The sequence below is a fragment of the Erithacus rubecula genome, assembly GCF_903797595.1.
Source record: "Erithacus rubecula genome assembly, chromosome: 19".
NCBI lineage: Eukaryota > Metazoa > Chordata > Aves > Passeriformes > Muscicapidae > Erithacus > Erithacus rubecula.
The window spans coordinates 9,127,336-9,144,183 of record NC_136671.1 but is presented as its reverse complement, the minus strand read 5'-3'; the positions used below and the strand labels follow the sequence as shown (position 1 = coordinate 9,144,183).

At 43.7% G+C, this 16,848-nt stretch overlaps 1 protein-coding gene across 1 annotated transcript in view; it reads left to right on the top strand.

The window, feature by feature from the left end:
* The window catches only part of GRK3 (G protein-coupled receptor kinase 3), a 56,283-nt gene that overhangs the window by 28,525 nt on the left and 10,910 nt on the right, over positions 1–16,848 (top strand). Inside the window, exons 4-13 of the mRNA XM_079322717.1 lie at positions 1,218–1,319; positions 2,094–2,168; positions 3,065–3,126; positions 4,203–4,254; positions 4,868–4,959; positions 7,511–7,610; positions 12,795–12,873; positions 13,280–13,410; positions 14,160–14,254; positions 15,083–15,190. Of these exons, the coding sequence (XP_079178843.1) occupies positions 1,218–1,319; positions 2,094–2,168; positions 3,065–3,126; positions 4,203–4,254; positions 4,868–4,959; positions 7,511–7,610; positions 12,795–12,873; positions 13,280–13,410; positions 14,160–14,254; positions 15,083–15,190 (896 nt within the window). The remainder of the gene's footprint in view (positions 1–1,217; positions 1,320–2,093; positions 2,169–3,064; positions 3,127–4,202; positions 4,255–4,867; positions 4,960–7,510; positions 7,611–12,794; positions 12,874–13,279; positions 13,411–14,159; positions 14,255–15,082; positions 15,191–16,848) is intronic.

The window sequence follows — 16,848 nt, the reverse complement described above, 5'->3', positions numbered from 1 at the left end:
AAAATGAAAAAAAAAGAGCTTCTAAACACTTGAAAACAAATGCATTCTGATCCCAGTTTTTGAGGAGATCCTTTTGATCTCTGGGGGGCTCTGCTGAGACCCCTCAACACTGGCTGGGGAGTTGAGTCCTTCAACAGTCAAACATTGAAGGATAGGAGGTTGTGCTCAAATAAGACAATCAGATATCCATCAGGCTTCCTCATGTACTGCTAATTATTTTGTGTCATTGCATTAATTAAAAATGTTTCTTGGGCAAAGACGTTTTGAGTCATTTTAATTATAAATTGGTATCAAGGGGGAAGCAGCACAGATGGCAGATCAGGGTGGGACTGGTGCCTTTATCATGTCAGCAAACAAGAGGAGTACAGCTAGAAAGATACTGAGTTTAATTAATGTTCCACTTCCAGAGGTAGGTTGGTTCCAGTTTGTCTCTTGATAATTGAACTCAATGATCTTGGAGGGTTTTTTCCAGCCCAAGCAATCCTGGGATTCTGTGGCACAGAGCAGATTGCTCACTGTCAGGTATCTGGATCCCAGCACTTCACAGGCTGATGCTGGGAAGGTCCAGAAGTCAGTGCTGAGCCTTTCCCCTAAAGATCTTGTATTTTTTTTTTACCATTTTTCACTCCTTCAAGAACTCTTTCCCTAAATATGCTCCAGAGGACCCTTGGACTCAGTAATTTTTTTATTCTGCTTGTCATGTTCTGTTGTGTAAATGAACTTTGTGGAATTGCTGGAACATGCTGATGTCCTACAGCACACCTGAAGAAACTTGATGTATTTTGTGCAACTGTCTTTCAGCCACCTTTAGGGTTCAAATCCACAGTGTAGCTGAGCTATGTGAACATTTTGAAATGTGCTTTCACACATCACAAAATTCTTTCTTGGACATCTGTAGCTGATGTGCTGCAGTCAGGGAATCTGGGAATTTTTGGGTTGGAAGAGTCCTCTCAGCCCATCAAATCCCACTGTTCCCCAGCATTGCCAAGGCCACCACTGTGCATGTCCCCAAGTGCCACAACCTGTTAAACCCCTGCAGGGATGGGCACCAGTCCCTGGGGCTGAAAAATTCCAACACAAAACTGGAAATCACATCCTGGTGCAGGTGATTTTTCATCAATAAACAAAACAACAAAATAAATCTTCAGCCTCTCTTTTGACCCAATGGGTGAGAAATCCCAAGAAGATGTGTGGTGTGTTCTTGCCCTTGTGTGCAGATCAAGGAGTACGAGAAGCTGGACTCAGAGGAGGAGCGGCTGTCGCGGAGCCGGCAGATCTACGACACCTACATCATGAAGGAGCTGCTCTCCTGTTCCCACGTGGGTATCCTGCCCTTTTGCCCCAGCAGGAACAGCATTTCCCTTTGAAATTTAGGATCTGCTTGTTTTTTTCTTTTTTATTTTTTTTTTTTTTTTTTTTTTGGGGGTATAAATGTTGGTGGCGTGCCGCGATTTTTATTAAACATAGTGGCACTCAAAGGAATTATCAGGAGGTTTGTCTGGTTTATGTTTCTTTAGACTAAATGTTTGTTTTGAAAAGGATTTTGTTTTGAAAAGGATGAAATAAATGTGTGTATAGAGATGTGGCTAAAGTCACTGTAAAGACATTTCCTCCAGCTGAAGTTTGGGCCCATTGATCTGTTCTTAACAGTTTCACATATTTTCATTTGAAAGAGGAATTTGCAGGGTGTTGTACACTGAGTGGAGGGTTTAAGCTTTTATTTTTTTCTTTTTTCTGCCCAAAATGCATTATTTTATTAGTGGAAAGTCCATGTCTGCTTCTGGCTCTGGAGGTGTGCTTGTAAATGGGATTTTTCATGGATTTGTTAAAAGAGGATCATCACCCCCTTTGATTTTTACTTTCCTCCTCCTCCTCATCTTCCCTCTCCTGCCTTTCTGCTTTGGAATAATCCTGTTACTGGATCATTCTGCACATTTCACACAATATTCACTCTAATATACCTGTGGGAGGCCCTATTGATTCCTCTTGAGGTTGGTGTTTCCATGTGGGGAAAAGAACAACAGTGCTGTGACCTGAAATGAAACTCCTGACAGTTCCAACTGTTTAAAATCTTCCTTTTTCTTTTCCAAAAGCCTTTCTCAAAACAAGCTGTAGATCATGTACAAACACATTTAGCCAAGAAACAAGTGCCAGCCAGCCTTTTCCAGGTGAGCTTTCACAGTCTGAGCATCCAGCTTCTCTGACAGAAAGTGACTTTTTAGGTATTATTTAAAGAGACAGAATAAGTGGGACTGGTGCATATTCTGTGGTATAAGTGGGATTGAAATGCTTTTCCAAGTCAAAATTACAATTTACTCTTCTTATCTATAATATTTTCAAGCACATTTAGAAAAGCAAACTATACCTTGGTGTGTGAACAGGAGAGTTTTTATAGTTATGTAATTTTAAGCCATTAAATGATTTAGAGTAAATCACTTTCCATCAGGAAGATGCTCATCCTGTCAGGGTGAGCTGAGCTGCAACAGTGGAGAAATTCTCTTACCCATCGTGGGGGTGTTTGTAAGCCTAAGTGTCTTTTATCTAAATCTGATGTATTTTTATATGCTGAAAAAATGTGGAGGTTGCCCTTGCTTGGTGTCTTGTGCTCCTGAGCTGTTCTGGCCGTTGCCATGAGCTGGAAAGGGATGATTGCAGTGCTGGGTGGGGCCATCACACACCCAGGGGAGGGATTTCCCTGGAAAAAAGCACCTGTGATTTCAAGGTGCTGATCAGGACAGGGAGGAGAGAAGCACCACAAAGATGAGGGAGCAGCTCTGGGAAGTTTGGATTCCACAGGGGTGACAATTTATTGTTTAAATACATTTGAAAGAAGAACCTTTGTGCCCCTACAGCCCTTAAGGTTTTCTAGCTCATGAAAATATTTTGTGTTTGACTTCAGGGTACCTGCTCAGATTCCAAAAGCCAATAAAGCCAAAATGAGATTACTTAAGGACAACCCAGGAGTTGTGTGGGGCCAGTAAGAGTTTTGTGTAATGGATGGGATTGAAAAAAGCCATTTATTGTCTTCTTAAATACTAATTGTGTTTCCTCACCCTTTTTTTAGCCATATATAGAAGAAATTTGTGATAGTCTCCGAGGAAAAATATTTCAAAAATTTATGGAAAGGTATGAACATGGAATATTACCTGAATTGCCTGCCTAATGTAGTGGGAAGTCAGGTCCTTTCAGTACTACTGTAAATAAGGCTAAAAATATGTATTAATGCATGATTAATCCAATGGAGTTTATCAGCAAGCTTTGTAAATACCCAGCTGTGTGGGATATCCTGATCTGTGTCAGGATGTGTGAGTGGAACATCTGAGGGATTTCTCACTCACAGCAGGGAGAATTTGGAGTTTGGGCTGTGAAAAGGCAGAATTGGGATTTTGGGGTTATTCTGTGGGTGCCCATCCCTGGTGTGGGACTGGGAGACCCAGTCCTGGTGGTTTGAGACCCCTTGAAATGAAGGTGCAATAAAGAATTGAAGCACAAGTCTGGCTCAGCAGAGCAGCCCTTTCCTGCTCCTGTGTCTGGCTCTGAAAAGCTCGGCTCTGAAAAGCTCACCCAGGAACAGCCAAATCCATTTTCTAAGATGGTTTGGTGCCATTCTGTGGTAATTATAAAAATTCCTCCATAAAGCTATTATTTCTTACTTTGAAAATAAATACTTAATTATTCATGTAGGAATAAGCAACTATTTTACTATTTTTTCCCAAAGCCTGTGGTATTGCTGATGTCTTCCCTATTTTAAGATAAAATGAGTTTAAAATGTTCCTTGGAGTATATGGAGGCTCATTAACATAAATCAAGCTTGCCTGTGTTTTCTTATAATTATCTTTCTCTTGATGTAATTTAAATGTTTGTTAGTTCCAAATGTAGTTGTTTAAAAATTGAAAACCAGATTTGAATGGTTGTAAACCATGCAGGAGAAATGTGGGGACACACTGAGCACTTCCAGGGATAAGGTTATCTGCTCTCTCTCTCTCTTAAGGATGTAGAACAAGGAGTGTGCTCTGCCTAGGAATTGTTTTTCTTGGTGGGGGTAAGATTACAGTTGGTGAAAGGAAGGCTGTCATTTATTAAATGCCACCCCACGCCCTAGCTCAGACTAGATTTTAAATATCAGAGTCTTGACATTTCCTGTAATACTTTACACAATAGTCTCAGACAACTTTTAAACTTTTTTTTTTTTTCTTTTGCAGTGACAAGTTTACTAGATTTTGTCAATGGAAAAATGTAGAGCTAAATATTCATGTAAGTACTTACAAGTATATTTATCTTGTCAGAGGCTGCTACAGGAAAGAGAATGTTCAGTTTTGAATCCTGCTCTGCAAAGGCCTCATTAAGGAGGGTGGTGGATGTCACTGCTCTGCTATTCTTAGGCACAGCCCTGATGATTCCTGTCTGGACATCCCCTCTGCCTTGCTCAGTTAATAGAATTTTGATTTTTTTTTTTAAATGGCTGAAGAGCTGAACTGCTAAAATTGCTGCTGTTTATCAGCCCCAATCCCTGTCCATCTCCCTTTCCCACTCCAGTCCTGCTGTGATCCCAGCACCCTCTGAGCCCCTTCCCTTGCCCTCTGCTTTTATGCACTTCTGTGACAACTTGGGCTGCAAAAATAGCCCTGAATGAGTCTGACAGTTTTTGGGAACAACAGCCTCATTCCCCTTGTTGCTGCTTCTCACTGTAGTGCTTCCAAGTACATGGAAATATCAACAATAAGGGGCTCCTTTTCCAACAAATGAATTACAGTTGAGGATCTCAACACATTCATGGATCATTTAGATGTTTTCACAGTAAGTTTTTTTTTTTTTTAATGCCGGAAAAATGAAGGTTTTGTTTTGTTGTTTCTGTTCCCATTTGCAGCTGACCATGAATGATTTTAGTGTACATAGAATAATAGGAAGAGGGGGATTTGGTGAAGTGTACGGCTGCAGAAAAGCAGACACTGGAAAAATGTGAGTATCACACACTCTGTGGCAGAGGTGATTGTAAACACTGGACTAGTGAGGAAATCCTTCCAATCATTTCTTAGGAAATCAGTGTCACATTGCTGTAAAGTTCTTTGTAATGAAGTTTTCTCCCCAGAGGTTCTGATTCCTGGCTCACTGCAGGCTCAGTTTGCTCTTGGATCCTGTTCCATTCCATGCAGGGCTCAGTCTCACACAGCTCCTGGGCTCATGGAAATGTCCTGTCAAAACCAGTGCAGAATGCACCTGTGTTAAAATCAGGGGTGTGCTCCAATAATTCCCAGCATCAGAGGCTGCCAGGGCAGAGGGATGTCCCTGTGGAACCCCTGGTGGCTGCTCAGGTGTCACCTGCTCCAGGTGGAGCTGGAGGTGCTGCAGGAGCCTGTCCCCAGTCCCAGAGCCCTTTCCCAGCCTGCTGTTCCCAGTCTGGGGGTTGCATCAGTGCCTGCTCCATGTGGGGTGGAAGCAGTGATCCCTGCTGCCATTTGCAAGGGGATATCCCACTTGTGCTTCCCACTCCCTGTGGGGTCAGCCCTGGGTGGTTTTTTTATTCTTTGTGATCTCAGCATTCACACACCTCCCCTGATCATCAGATCTCCATTTCTAGACATCATTGTCCCACTGTGTTCTGCTCTGAACACCTGGGCATGGATTGAACCAGTTGTTTTTAATATCAATCCATTTCTTTATTTACACCCCACCCTTTCACCTTGCTTTTTTCCTAACAATTTTAGTCCACAGCCCATGCTTAAACATTTCCCTCCCAAGTGAGCAGGGCATGTGTGAGGTGCCCTGTGTCTGGTTCCTGGTGGCTCCTCTGGCACTTGTGTGTTCCTGACATCCTTGATAATAATAAACTTCTGACTCTTAACAAGTGGAAGTCATCTTAATGTTGCTATTATTATATTCAGTATTTCTGCAGTGACTTCAAGCATTTATATTAATACTCTTACTAACAACACTGGCTTTATTCTTGCTTTGGTACTTTTTGTCTATGTACAATTCATTCATTTGTCCATGTACAAAAATAAACATTTTATTTGGCTTGAGGCATGCTCAGCAGGCAGTTCTCAGAGTCTCAGCCATCTCCATGTCTGAGTAGAGCTCTGGCAGGAGGTGGATAAACCCTTGGGAAGTGAGAAGGACAAGGAAAAGTGAAGCAAAGGACAGGTTTTTACCAGATATAAATAGAGCAAAGAGAAGCAAAACATGGGAAAACCTTTTTTTCAAATTTGAAGCAAAACTTAAGATGAGGTTCAGCTTCTGGGTAGAGGTTTGGTTTAGTTCTTTATTGATCCCTAACCCAGATCCCATCCCCTCTAGAGCCTCAAGGAGTGTGGGAGCCTCCCCTCCCTCCCAGGCACCAGCAGATGTGTTCACTGAGCACTCACACACCTGAGCCTTGTGCCAGCACCTCTAGAGAGGGGCAGAAACTGCATGCAGCATTCCAGGGACAGGGACAGGTTCCCAGAGGATCCCTGGAAATGTCCAAATTTCCAGGTTGAACAGGGCTTGGAGCAACCTGGGATAGTGGAAGGTGTACCTGCCCATGAATTTAAGGTCCCTTCCCACCCAAACCATTCTGTGATTTCCATCAGCCTTGAACATCCCCAGTGCCACTCTGCAGCCAGAGCAGGGTCAGGGGTTATTTTTACTCACCTTTCACAGACTCCTCAGCAGGAACATGAATATATTCCCAATCTGGAAAGTTAAAATTCACCCTCACTCCCCCACTCCCAGCACATTGCTGTCAGGAATGACGTGGCTGTTTTTGGGAGCTGGAGCCAAGGTGAGGCCCCAGGGCTGGAGGGGCATTGAAGCACTGCTGGAATGTGGCATTTCCTAAAAATTCATGGCTGCCCATGTCTAGGAGTGTTCTGTGGAGGAACACACATGTCATTTTCACTGATATCTGTTAATGAACTCACCCAACATCTTGGAAAAATACCCAGCCTGTATCATATCCTCCTGTGGTTGGTGGTTGTTAGGGTAACATCCTTTGTGAGCAAAATTTTATTAATTTGTGTAGCACAGATGGTAGAAGACTAAAAAAGCTTTCTTGTGTGTATCTGACTTTCTTTCTGAGTAGAAAGAAAATTAAGTAAAAAAAAATACATGTGAAACTCAGCGTGTGTTCAAGGTATTACTTTCCTGGTAGAGCTGAAACTGTTGGAATTAAATGGAACCATAGCAGAGTTTCTGTTATTTAATTCCTGTGGCAGATCCTTGCTTTTAGGTCTGAGAAAATGAATATATGTTGTGTAATTCCTATCTCACTGTGATGGTTTGGACATGGAGTCATTTGTTAAAGCACATTTCTCTGTCAAGAGATTTCTGCTGGAAATGTGTTAATTCTGGGAGATTTTGGAGGTTTTGTGTTCAGGCTGAAATGATGTTTTTAGTCCTGGGTTTAAGTCTTTCAAGAGCTTGCTTACAGAATCCTGCATGGCCTGACTGCCAGTGAATAGTCTTAGAAGAGATAGAAAAGATTTCTGGTGCTTTTTCTGAATGGTTGGGTTTTGTTTTTTTTTTTTTTCAGGTATGCAATGAAATGTTTAGATAAGAAAAGAATCAAGATGAAGCAAGGAGAAACATTAGCCTTAAATGAAAGAATTATGCTGTCTCTTGTCAGTACAGGAGTAAGTATCACTGTGTTATTCTTTCTTTCTTCCATATAATGTAAAAGCTGTTACATATAATGCATATTCCATCAATTCCCATGTGTGACATTCAAAAATTAACCCCCACTGGAGCCTCCCCCTGATTCTTGCAATGTGTCTGAAATGAGAAGGGAAAACCAAACTTGCATGATCAGTTTGGGTCCTACAGAATGAGCATCTTTGCTGCAGAGGCTTGAGGGGGTGCCCATTTCTGAGGTAATTCATCCTCCCACTCTCCTGACTTTTTTTAAATATCTTTTTTTAAGTATTTTTGTTTGAAACTTTTCCAAAACATGATTCTGTCTTGTAAAAAAATTTTTTTTTTTTTTTTGCTATGGTTAGATAGTAGTTTTGTGGAATCTAAGAGACAAAACTCCAGTTCATCCCCATTTTCCTATTACTCCCATATTCAGTTTTTCCCTTTTTGTTTTTGATGTACTTCAGCTGAGTCAAGGTGTACCAAGCCAGTCTGCCCATCTATTCTATTTATAAATTGGATTAAAATTAGACTAATCACAGTCTAAAGCTGAAACCATCACTGGTGTCTGCAGAAAGCCAGACCTGCCTGTGCTGGCTCCCCAGCCCTGGGGCTGCTGGGTGGTGGCTGAGGTGTGTTTGGCTCAGAGAAATTCCAGGATTGGAGGTGGCTGTGCCCTGGTTTTTGTGGGTTTTTTTGGTTTTTTGTTGCAGTGACACCACAGTTACCATGGCTACAGGTGATGCTGGCAGGAAGGTTCACTTCCCTCACCTTGTGGTGCATGAATTAAGCACTGGGTGTGGGAACAGCCCCCATTCCCAGCAGATGAGGAGGAATCCTGTGTGGTTTGGTGCAGGATTCCCTGCAGGGCACAGAGCAAACAGTGAGCTTTGTCCTGAGGCACCAGGGCTGTGTCCCCAGAGAGCAGAGGATCTTTTCTGTGGGACAGATCTTGAAAATCCTCTGGTCCTGCCATTATCCCAGCACTGCCACACTCCAGGGAGAGCTCAGAGCCTCTTCCAGGGGCTCCAGGAGAGCTGGAGAACTTGGGATAAGGGGGATTGGCTTCCCACTGCCAGAGGGCTGAGTTAGAGGGGTATTAGGAAAGAATTCTCCCTGTGGAGATGGGAGGACTCTGGCACAGGGCTGCTCCATCTCTGGAAGTGTCCAAGGCCAGGCTGGACAGAGCTTGGAGCAATCTGGGACAATGGAAGGTGTCTCTGCCCATGGCAAGGGGTGGAACTGGATAAACTGGAAGGTCCCTTCCAAGCCAAACCATTCTGGGATCTGTGATTTATCCCTTCAGATTTTTTAATCAAGTTACCTGTTTTCACCAGAGAGGAGTTGTGGTTTGTCCATGTGTGTCAGGATTCCTGAAATCCAATGGGGGAGTAGGTCTGTAATAGAGAATAGACAAGAAATCAAGGAAAATGAGTAATAATTTTCCCATTAACTTGAATTTGTGATTCTGTGGGTCCAGCACTGAATGTGAATTTGCATGTCTAGAGATTCAAAGAGAAAATAGTTCAGGAGCTCCTGGTGGAGGCAGTTTTCTCACAGGCCAGCACACAGTGAGGCTTTGAGCAGGGGGAGTAGCAGGAGGAACCATTTGTTTCTTTTGTTAAGGATTATCAGCTCATTAGAGTGACATTTCTTTCAGATTCTCAGAAATCTGAGGAACTTTAAAGAGAGGTTTTGTAGGAAGAGCTGCTCGTTCATGTCAGGCACACCTGGGCAGGAGAGGCTGGAGCACTTGGAATATGCAGAATGAGATAGGTTTGAGGGTGGTGGAATAAGAGAATTGCTTCCATCCCTGAGTAGAAGGTTTGAGGGTGGTGGAATAAGAGAATTCCTTCCATCCCTGAGTAGAAGCTGGGAAGCTGCAGTGGCACGTGCTGTGCCCAGGGACAAAATGGAACTGGGAAGTCCATCACAGTGCAGTTAGTCATTTAATTGGCAATCCAGATGTCTCTGCAAAATGCATAATAACAGCTGTGCAGATGACACAGCTGGTTGTGTAATCAGTCCTGTTAATCCACCTCGAGCTCTGGCATTCCCCAGCACTCCTGGAGCAGGGAGCTCCATGCTGGACTCAGTCCTGGCTGCCTGCTGGGAGCAGCTTTCCACATTTCCAGTGGGTTCAGGAACACAACAGGCATCTCTGCAGAGCATCTGGAGCCTCTTGGATGGGCTTGGTGCCACCAGACTGGGCTCTGCAGGGCTCAGTTGGTGTCTTTGCTGTGTCACTGTGGTGTAACAGTGTCAAACTGTCACTGAGCTTTGGGTTTCCTCTTCTGCAAGACACAGACCCCATCTTCCCCTCCCACAGAGACCTTCAGGCTGGAAAGGCATTGTGAAATCCTTGGAAGGTCACAGAGTAGGGAAAAGATTTTACTTTCTGTTTAAAAGAAAAAGAACGTTTCATTTCTGTAGTAGCAAGATTTGCCTGATTTCTGTTCAGAAACTGGAACGTGGAAATCACCAAGGCAGTGATGGTTTCACAAAACCAGCCAGTGCCAAGGAGCTTGTGGTTATTCCATGAATCTTCCTGAGGTTAGGAGGGGATCATTCCATCTGTCTGTGAAGGGCTGTGGCTCCTTTCTGTTGTGCCTCCCAATATTTTCTTTTAAAAAAAAACAACAAACCTCAGCAATTCAGCCTCCTTACCCTGATCTTCTTGAGATAATTTTACTGATGGGTTCAAGATTTCCTCTGAGGGATGATAATATAATCCCAGAATATCCCAGGACACCCCAGGACTCCCACCATGAGAGGGGAGCAATAACCCTCTGAGGTCAATAATCTGTTTTTTTTGGAGCAGAGCAGGTGCTTGGTTGGTTTTCACATGTTTCAATCAGTGACTGACACATCTTTGAGTGACATAGCAGGACAGAGCTGCCCTCCAGTTAAAATGGGACACAGCTGCCCTGTGCTCTGAACACCTTTGTCCCCTGTTTGCTGTCACTTTGTGCCCCAAAGCTGAGTGCTTGGCTTTCAGTGAAGAGTCAGAAGCAAAGATTTCCTCCTAAAACACTTTTAAATATGCCAATATCTTTAAAATATCACATTTCTTCTTTTTTTTTTTTATGGTTGCTCTATTTTTTTTTCCTTCCACGTGATTTATTGCCACAAATTTGACTTCAGCAGTTCTCTGGACTCAATCCAAGATTGTTTGGATGTAAGGAACTCCTTCCAAACTGGTCTTAATTCACACATTAATGTCATAATGTTGCTTATTTTCATCAGAGCAGAAACTTGACTGCAATGAAGAATTGCTCTCCTGGGAAATTGGTTTTATTACTTTATGTGTCCTTTAAAAATAACTGTAGGGTGTTTTTGTTGGTTTTTTTTTTTTTTTGTTATGCTGTAGAATACTCTTTTGCCTTGGTTTTTATATCAGGAAAATACTGCAGTACAGCTTTTCTCTCTTAAGCAGAGAGAGGGTAGTGATGAAATTAGGAATGCTTGCACAAAAATGAGTTATGCATCACATTACACTTCCAGATAACTTTTTATTTTTAATATCCATAAAAATATAAGCAAGCTCTGTTCTGGTGTAGCGAAACCTTTTTTGTTTGTCTATGTGTGGTGTTTAAATTCTACCACTAAATCCTTCTGGGTAATTAGATTGCTCTGAAATTTTAGGAGCCCTGCTTGGGGACACTTCTGAATTACCCAGTCAATGCAGGAAATTAAGTTAATAATTCTGCTAAAGCTGCTGTTGTGAAGTTAAGTGGCAGCTACAATAGTCCCCACCACAGAGTTCATAACCAGAGGTGGTATCTTGTGTTAGACACCATATCAGGCTCCTGATTTTTAGAAATTTGTTTGTTTTTTTCCCTGGGTACTGTTCAGGTGTTTCACATCCATCCTTCCCCTTTGCAGGGAGCCTTTGGGGTGGCAAAACATAAAGTACAGCTGGGTTGGAGCAGGGCAGGGTTGGTTGGGGATCCCTGGGGTTACAGCCAGCTCTAGAAACCTTTTTTATATTTCAGCCTCATGGAAGGATGAAGGGGCTCTGAAGTGTCCCTGTCCCTCCCTTTCCTCTCTCCTGCACTGCCCAAGGCCACTGTGTTTTGCTGTTTCTAAATTGGGAAGGGAGCAAGTTCCTGTCAGAGATTCCCAGAGCTTTCCCTTGTCCATCCTGCAGCACCAGGCACTTTGTTGGAGTCACTGTTTCCTGCAGGGTGCCCTGGGCTCCTCTGGGATCATCTCCCTGGGATCAGGTGTGGAATGTGCCATTCCTAAAGGGATCACTGCACTCTCACAGACAGCCCTGCTTTTGTACCACAGCCTCCCCCCAATGGCAGGGGGTTGCAGCTAGAGGAGCTTTAAGGTCCCTCCCAGCCCAAACTATTCCATGATTCTATCCCATAGAGCTTTGGAGAAGGAGCTGATGATGTGACAGCCACCACCCAAGAGCCTCCAGCAGGACCAAAGCAGGTCCATTCTTCATGGGAAGGATTCTCCAGCCCTGGCACAGCTGCCCAGGGCAGTGGTGGAGTCACATCCCAGGAAGGATTTAACAGATGTGTGGATGTGGCACTTGGGGACTTGGGTTAGTGGTGGCCTTGGCAGTGCTGGGGATGGACTCAGTGGTCTCAGAGGGCTTCTCCAACCTCAGCAATTCCGTAATTATGAATTAGCCCTTGCATCCAGCACAGGCTCAGTGCTGAGGAAGGTCTGCCAGCTGCTGCCATGGGGTTTTGGATGTGTGCCATGGAGGTACCAGCACATGAGCAGACCTTGGGGACAAAGATGTGTTTTTCTAGTGGAATTTTTTATGGCTGCTTGTCTTAAACTTGGGCTGAATTGAAGTTCAGGTGGGGTGTAACCCATCCCTGCCCTGGCTGCTCTGCTCCCACAGCCCTTGTGTTGAGTGTTTTGCATTATCTGGATGTTGCTGTAGCTGCTTCCTGAACATCCATAATCCCAACTCCTGCCTGGGGTGTTCACATTCCTTCAATCCTCTGTTGGAAATGCTGCTGGAGGGCCAAACACCTTCATTGTCACCTGGGCAGGACTCTTACAGGGGGACAGTGGTTACCAGACATTTCAGTAGTGAGGAGAGAACTTGGGAATACTGGCAAACAGCACAGGAAAAACACCAGAGGTATTTTTTAGGCTTCCCCCAAGTCACACTTTGATTTTTGCCCAAGGTGAACCTCTTTGCTCTTCCCTTGCAGGACTGTCCTTTTATAGTCTGTATGACCTATGCCTTCCACACCCCTGACAAGCTCTGCTTCATTCTGGACCTCATGAATGGTAAGCAAGACTTGTTCAGATGATGGTGATGTTGCAGGAATTTTGGCAGGAGGATTGCTGAGATGGTTGGTCCTTCAAACCTGGGCTGCTCTGTGAGCTGATTTATTCAGCTCTCCACAAACCAGTGTGTGGTACAGCCTTTGCTTGTGTGGAAATCCTCTGCTGGATTAGTCACTGAATGCAAATGTTTATGAAATAAATGCATTTTAAAATGGAGTTTCAGGCTGATCAAATCTCTGTATGAACTTTCTCAGCTCTTTTGTCACCACACAGACTTTGCAGAGGGTGAGGCTGTGTGCTCCACAGGTGATAAGAACCTATAAAAGCTGTGCTGTTCCCCCACAGTGTCACCCTATCTGCCTGCAGGGTAAGATTTTGCTTAATTACATCTCAATTCTCATTTCAGGAGGAGATTTGCACTACCACCTCTCCCAGCATGGAGTGTTTTCTGAAAAAGAAATGAGGTTTTATGCTACTGAAATCATCCTGGGGTTAGAGCACATGCACAATCGCTTCGTGGTGTACAGAGACCTGAAGGTAATGGTTGGTGGGTGCCTCCATCCACACAGATCCTCAGATAACTCTATGGATTACCTCTCCTGAAACCTCTTTTTGGCAGGATTATTTCTTTATCTGCCTGATTTTTGTAATGAGTTTCCAAAGTCGTTCTAATCTGTGCCATTATCCAGTTTAACCAGCCTGGGAGTGGCTTCCTGGGGGTCACAGTAAATCCTGTGAAGTGTTGCTTATCTCCCTGCTGGGAGTAATTTAGAGGATATTCTGTATTTCTGGGAGCACTGGAAGAGGACTTTATGTGTGTGATGGGGGACAATAGCACCAGAGATGCTGGGGGGTTTCACTGACAGCTGGGAAATCGAGGACAGATCCCAGAGAAGAGTCCTGGACCAAGTGACAGCACAAGGGGATGAAAGTCTGCCCAGAGACTAAAGATAAAAAGTGTGAGAGCCACACACAGACCCTGCTGTGAAGAAACCAAAAGCAACTTGAGGCCAGAATGGATTATTCATTTATTACCTGTTTTGTGTTTGAAACCTTGCCTGTTTATTCCTTTCTGTTATTCAGTCTTTCATAACCTGTGGAGTTGATGGTAGTGCTCTCTGAGAATGTAGATTTTTATCTGGAAAGTGCCTGGTATATTGATGTTAAATAAAAGAAGGCAATTGCCAATTACCAGGGAGTATTGATGTTTGAGTTGCTGTGCTGTGAGAGTTTGCAGATGTCATCTGGGGAATACCCAGAGCTCACCTCCCTGTGTTGGTTTCCAGCCTGCAAATATCCTGCTGGATGAACATGGGCACGTGAGGATATCAGACCTTGGGCTGGCTTGTGACTTTTCCAAAAAGAAGCCACATGCCAGTGTGTAAGTATTATATCTGGGAGCTTTGCTGCATATACAGGTAGTGCTAAATACATGCTGAATTTCTTTATAATTTAACTTTGCCTGAAGGGGAGGAATGACACTTGTGTGGCCCAGGCTTGCTGAGCTGGAGTCTCTAATGAGGTTTTTTGGGCTCCTCTCCCTGTTTTCCTGCACAGTTGTAGCAGCTGATGTGTAGGCATGGCTGGGAGATGACACATTATTTCAGGATGATTCACTGCTCAGAGAAGAACCTGACTGAGTTAAAGTACCAGATTGCTTTAATTGTCCCAACCTGGTAATTAAATATTCCCAAATTGACTAAAATCCTGGGTTTATTGTGTCTTTATCTTTCTGGATCTTCATGGAACTGGAGCTAAATTATGTTCCTTTCTGCCTCTTGCCATCAGGATTTAACCAGGATCTGAATTCCTGGAGTTTGTGTGGATTCCCATCTTACCTGGCACGTTTTATTCTTAGGTCCTCAATTGCCCTGATTTAGTCTTGGAATTTATGCAAAAAGGGAAACTCCAGCCTGTCACACCTTAAGAGATTTCCAGTTCAGTAGCTTCTTGAAAAAAGTCCATATTATGAGTATATCAAGGTTAAAAGCAATACCTGGTGGCTGCTTCTAGAGGTGCCCAGGCTGAGTTCAGGAGTGTCCTGTGCTCACACAGGTGACACATGAAACCCATTGGAAGCAAAATAAAATAGTTAAAATGAATTCTTTCCAATCTGGGCTGTCTTACTGAGAGAACATTGATTTTTAGTGTTTTTTTCCTAGTGGTTGTGTTGGATGTAATGAGTGTTCTGTGCTGTTGTGCTCTGCAGAGGAACCCACGGGTACATGGCCCCCGAGGTGCTGCAGAAGGGCACAGCCTACGACAGCAGTGCTGACTGGTTCTCCCTGGGCTGCATGCTCTTCAAGCTGCTGAGGGGGTGAGTGGGGCTCCTGCCTTGCCTTTGGGAGCCTGGGGGCCTCTGTGGGTGTCCCTTAGAATAGCAGGACATGGTGTGTCACAGATTGCAGTGATCCCTCAGTGCTGACCCATGTCCCCATCTGAGACAAACCCAGCCTTTTTATTCCAAACCAAACCCAAGCCCTGTGTCCTGGAGTAACTACAGGTGTGGTACCTGACTTCCTCATGTCCTCTGTCTTCTCTTTGAGCTGCTGCTGACAGCAGGTTGCTCCTCTCTTGGCAGCTGGTAGTGTTTTAAATTCTGTGATGTTGCTCCTTGGAGTGCTCTGTTAAATCGTGGGCTTCATGTTAGGCTGAGACCTGGTGATGTGGATTTTGTGCACTCAGCCCTCCCTCCTGCAAGGTTTTGGGCCAGGTATAAAGTGTGGATCCTTCTTTTGCAGAATCTGGCCTGTTACCTTATCAGTGTCCAAAGGTGCAGGACAATTACAGCTCTGTCAGCAATTACCTGCTCATTAAACTAACATGTCTGGAATTGATTAATGCCATGGGATCTATCTGAGCAGCCAACAAGCACTGATGGGCAAGTGCTTGTTGAAAATGGCATCCTCACTGTTAATGGCAAACCAGAAGAAATCTGAGGCTTTTCACAGTGCTTCTCTGTAAAGATTGATCATTAGGTCATCCTGTGTCCTCACACATAATTAATTATGAGCTTTTATCTCCATCCAGACATTGTACAAAGGAAGGTCAGTGTGTGACTTGTGAATTGAACTCTAGAGCTGTATCAATTTAACATTAATTGTGCACAAAGCAGACTATGTAAGGGTGCAAATAAAGAAAGAAATGGTGTTTAAATTGCCAGTCTTTGGGCTGTGATTCTCCCTGGCAGAGATGTTCAGGGTGCTATCAGTGCTCAGCCAGAAGCCAGAGCATTATTCACAGTGAACTCTAGTTCCTCATCTGTTCTGAAGCCAATTAAACACATCCCAAAACAAGGGCTGGGCACATGGTGCCATTTCTTGGTATTTGGTAAATTTAGTCTGGCACAGAATCTGCCCATAAGTCGCCAGTGAATCATTTTCTTCCCTGATCTACTCAGAGCCTCCTTGTCAGAGTACATGATGCTGTGTGGGAACCATTTACCTATCATGCTAAAAAGAGAAAAAATGAAGTCCTGGTCCATCCATTGCATCCATCAATCAGAACATTTTTGAGAATAAAAGGAAAATAACTTGGGAGTAGCAGGTCTCCAGTTGAAACATGCTGGTACACTCTGCCATGTGGTAAGCCAGAATGCTTTAAAAAGCTAATTAATGGAATTGATAAGTGAATAACATTTTGATTGTGAAAAACATAATCCCCTCAAGGTTTTAAAGAAAACAAGCAGGGAATATATCCTAAATGTAATCAAAATATCTCTTACTACAATGCTGCTTCTTTCTTTCATGAAGGACTATGTGATAAATCTCTAATGTGCACAGCCCCGCTGTAGCTTAGAGGAAAATTCTAATTCAAACCAGAATTATAAAGTAGGAAAGGGATAAAGCTGATAATTTACAAGATATCATCAGATATCTTCCCAGTGGCTGATGCTGTGGGATCTGTGATCTCTTATCTCCCTGTGTCCATGATGGGGAGTGGTGAGTTGAGTGGGTCATGCTCACCCTCCCTCTA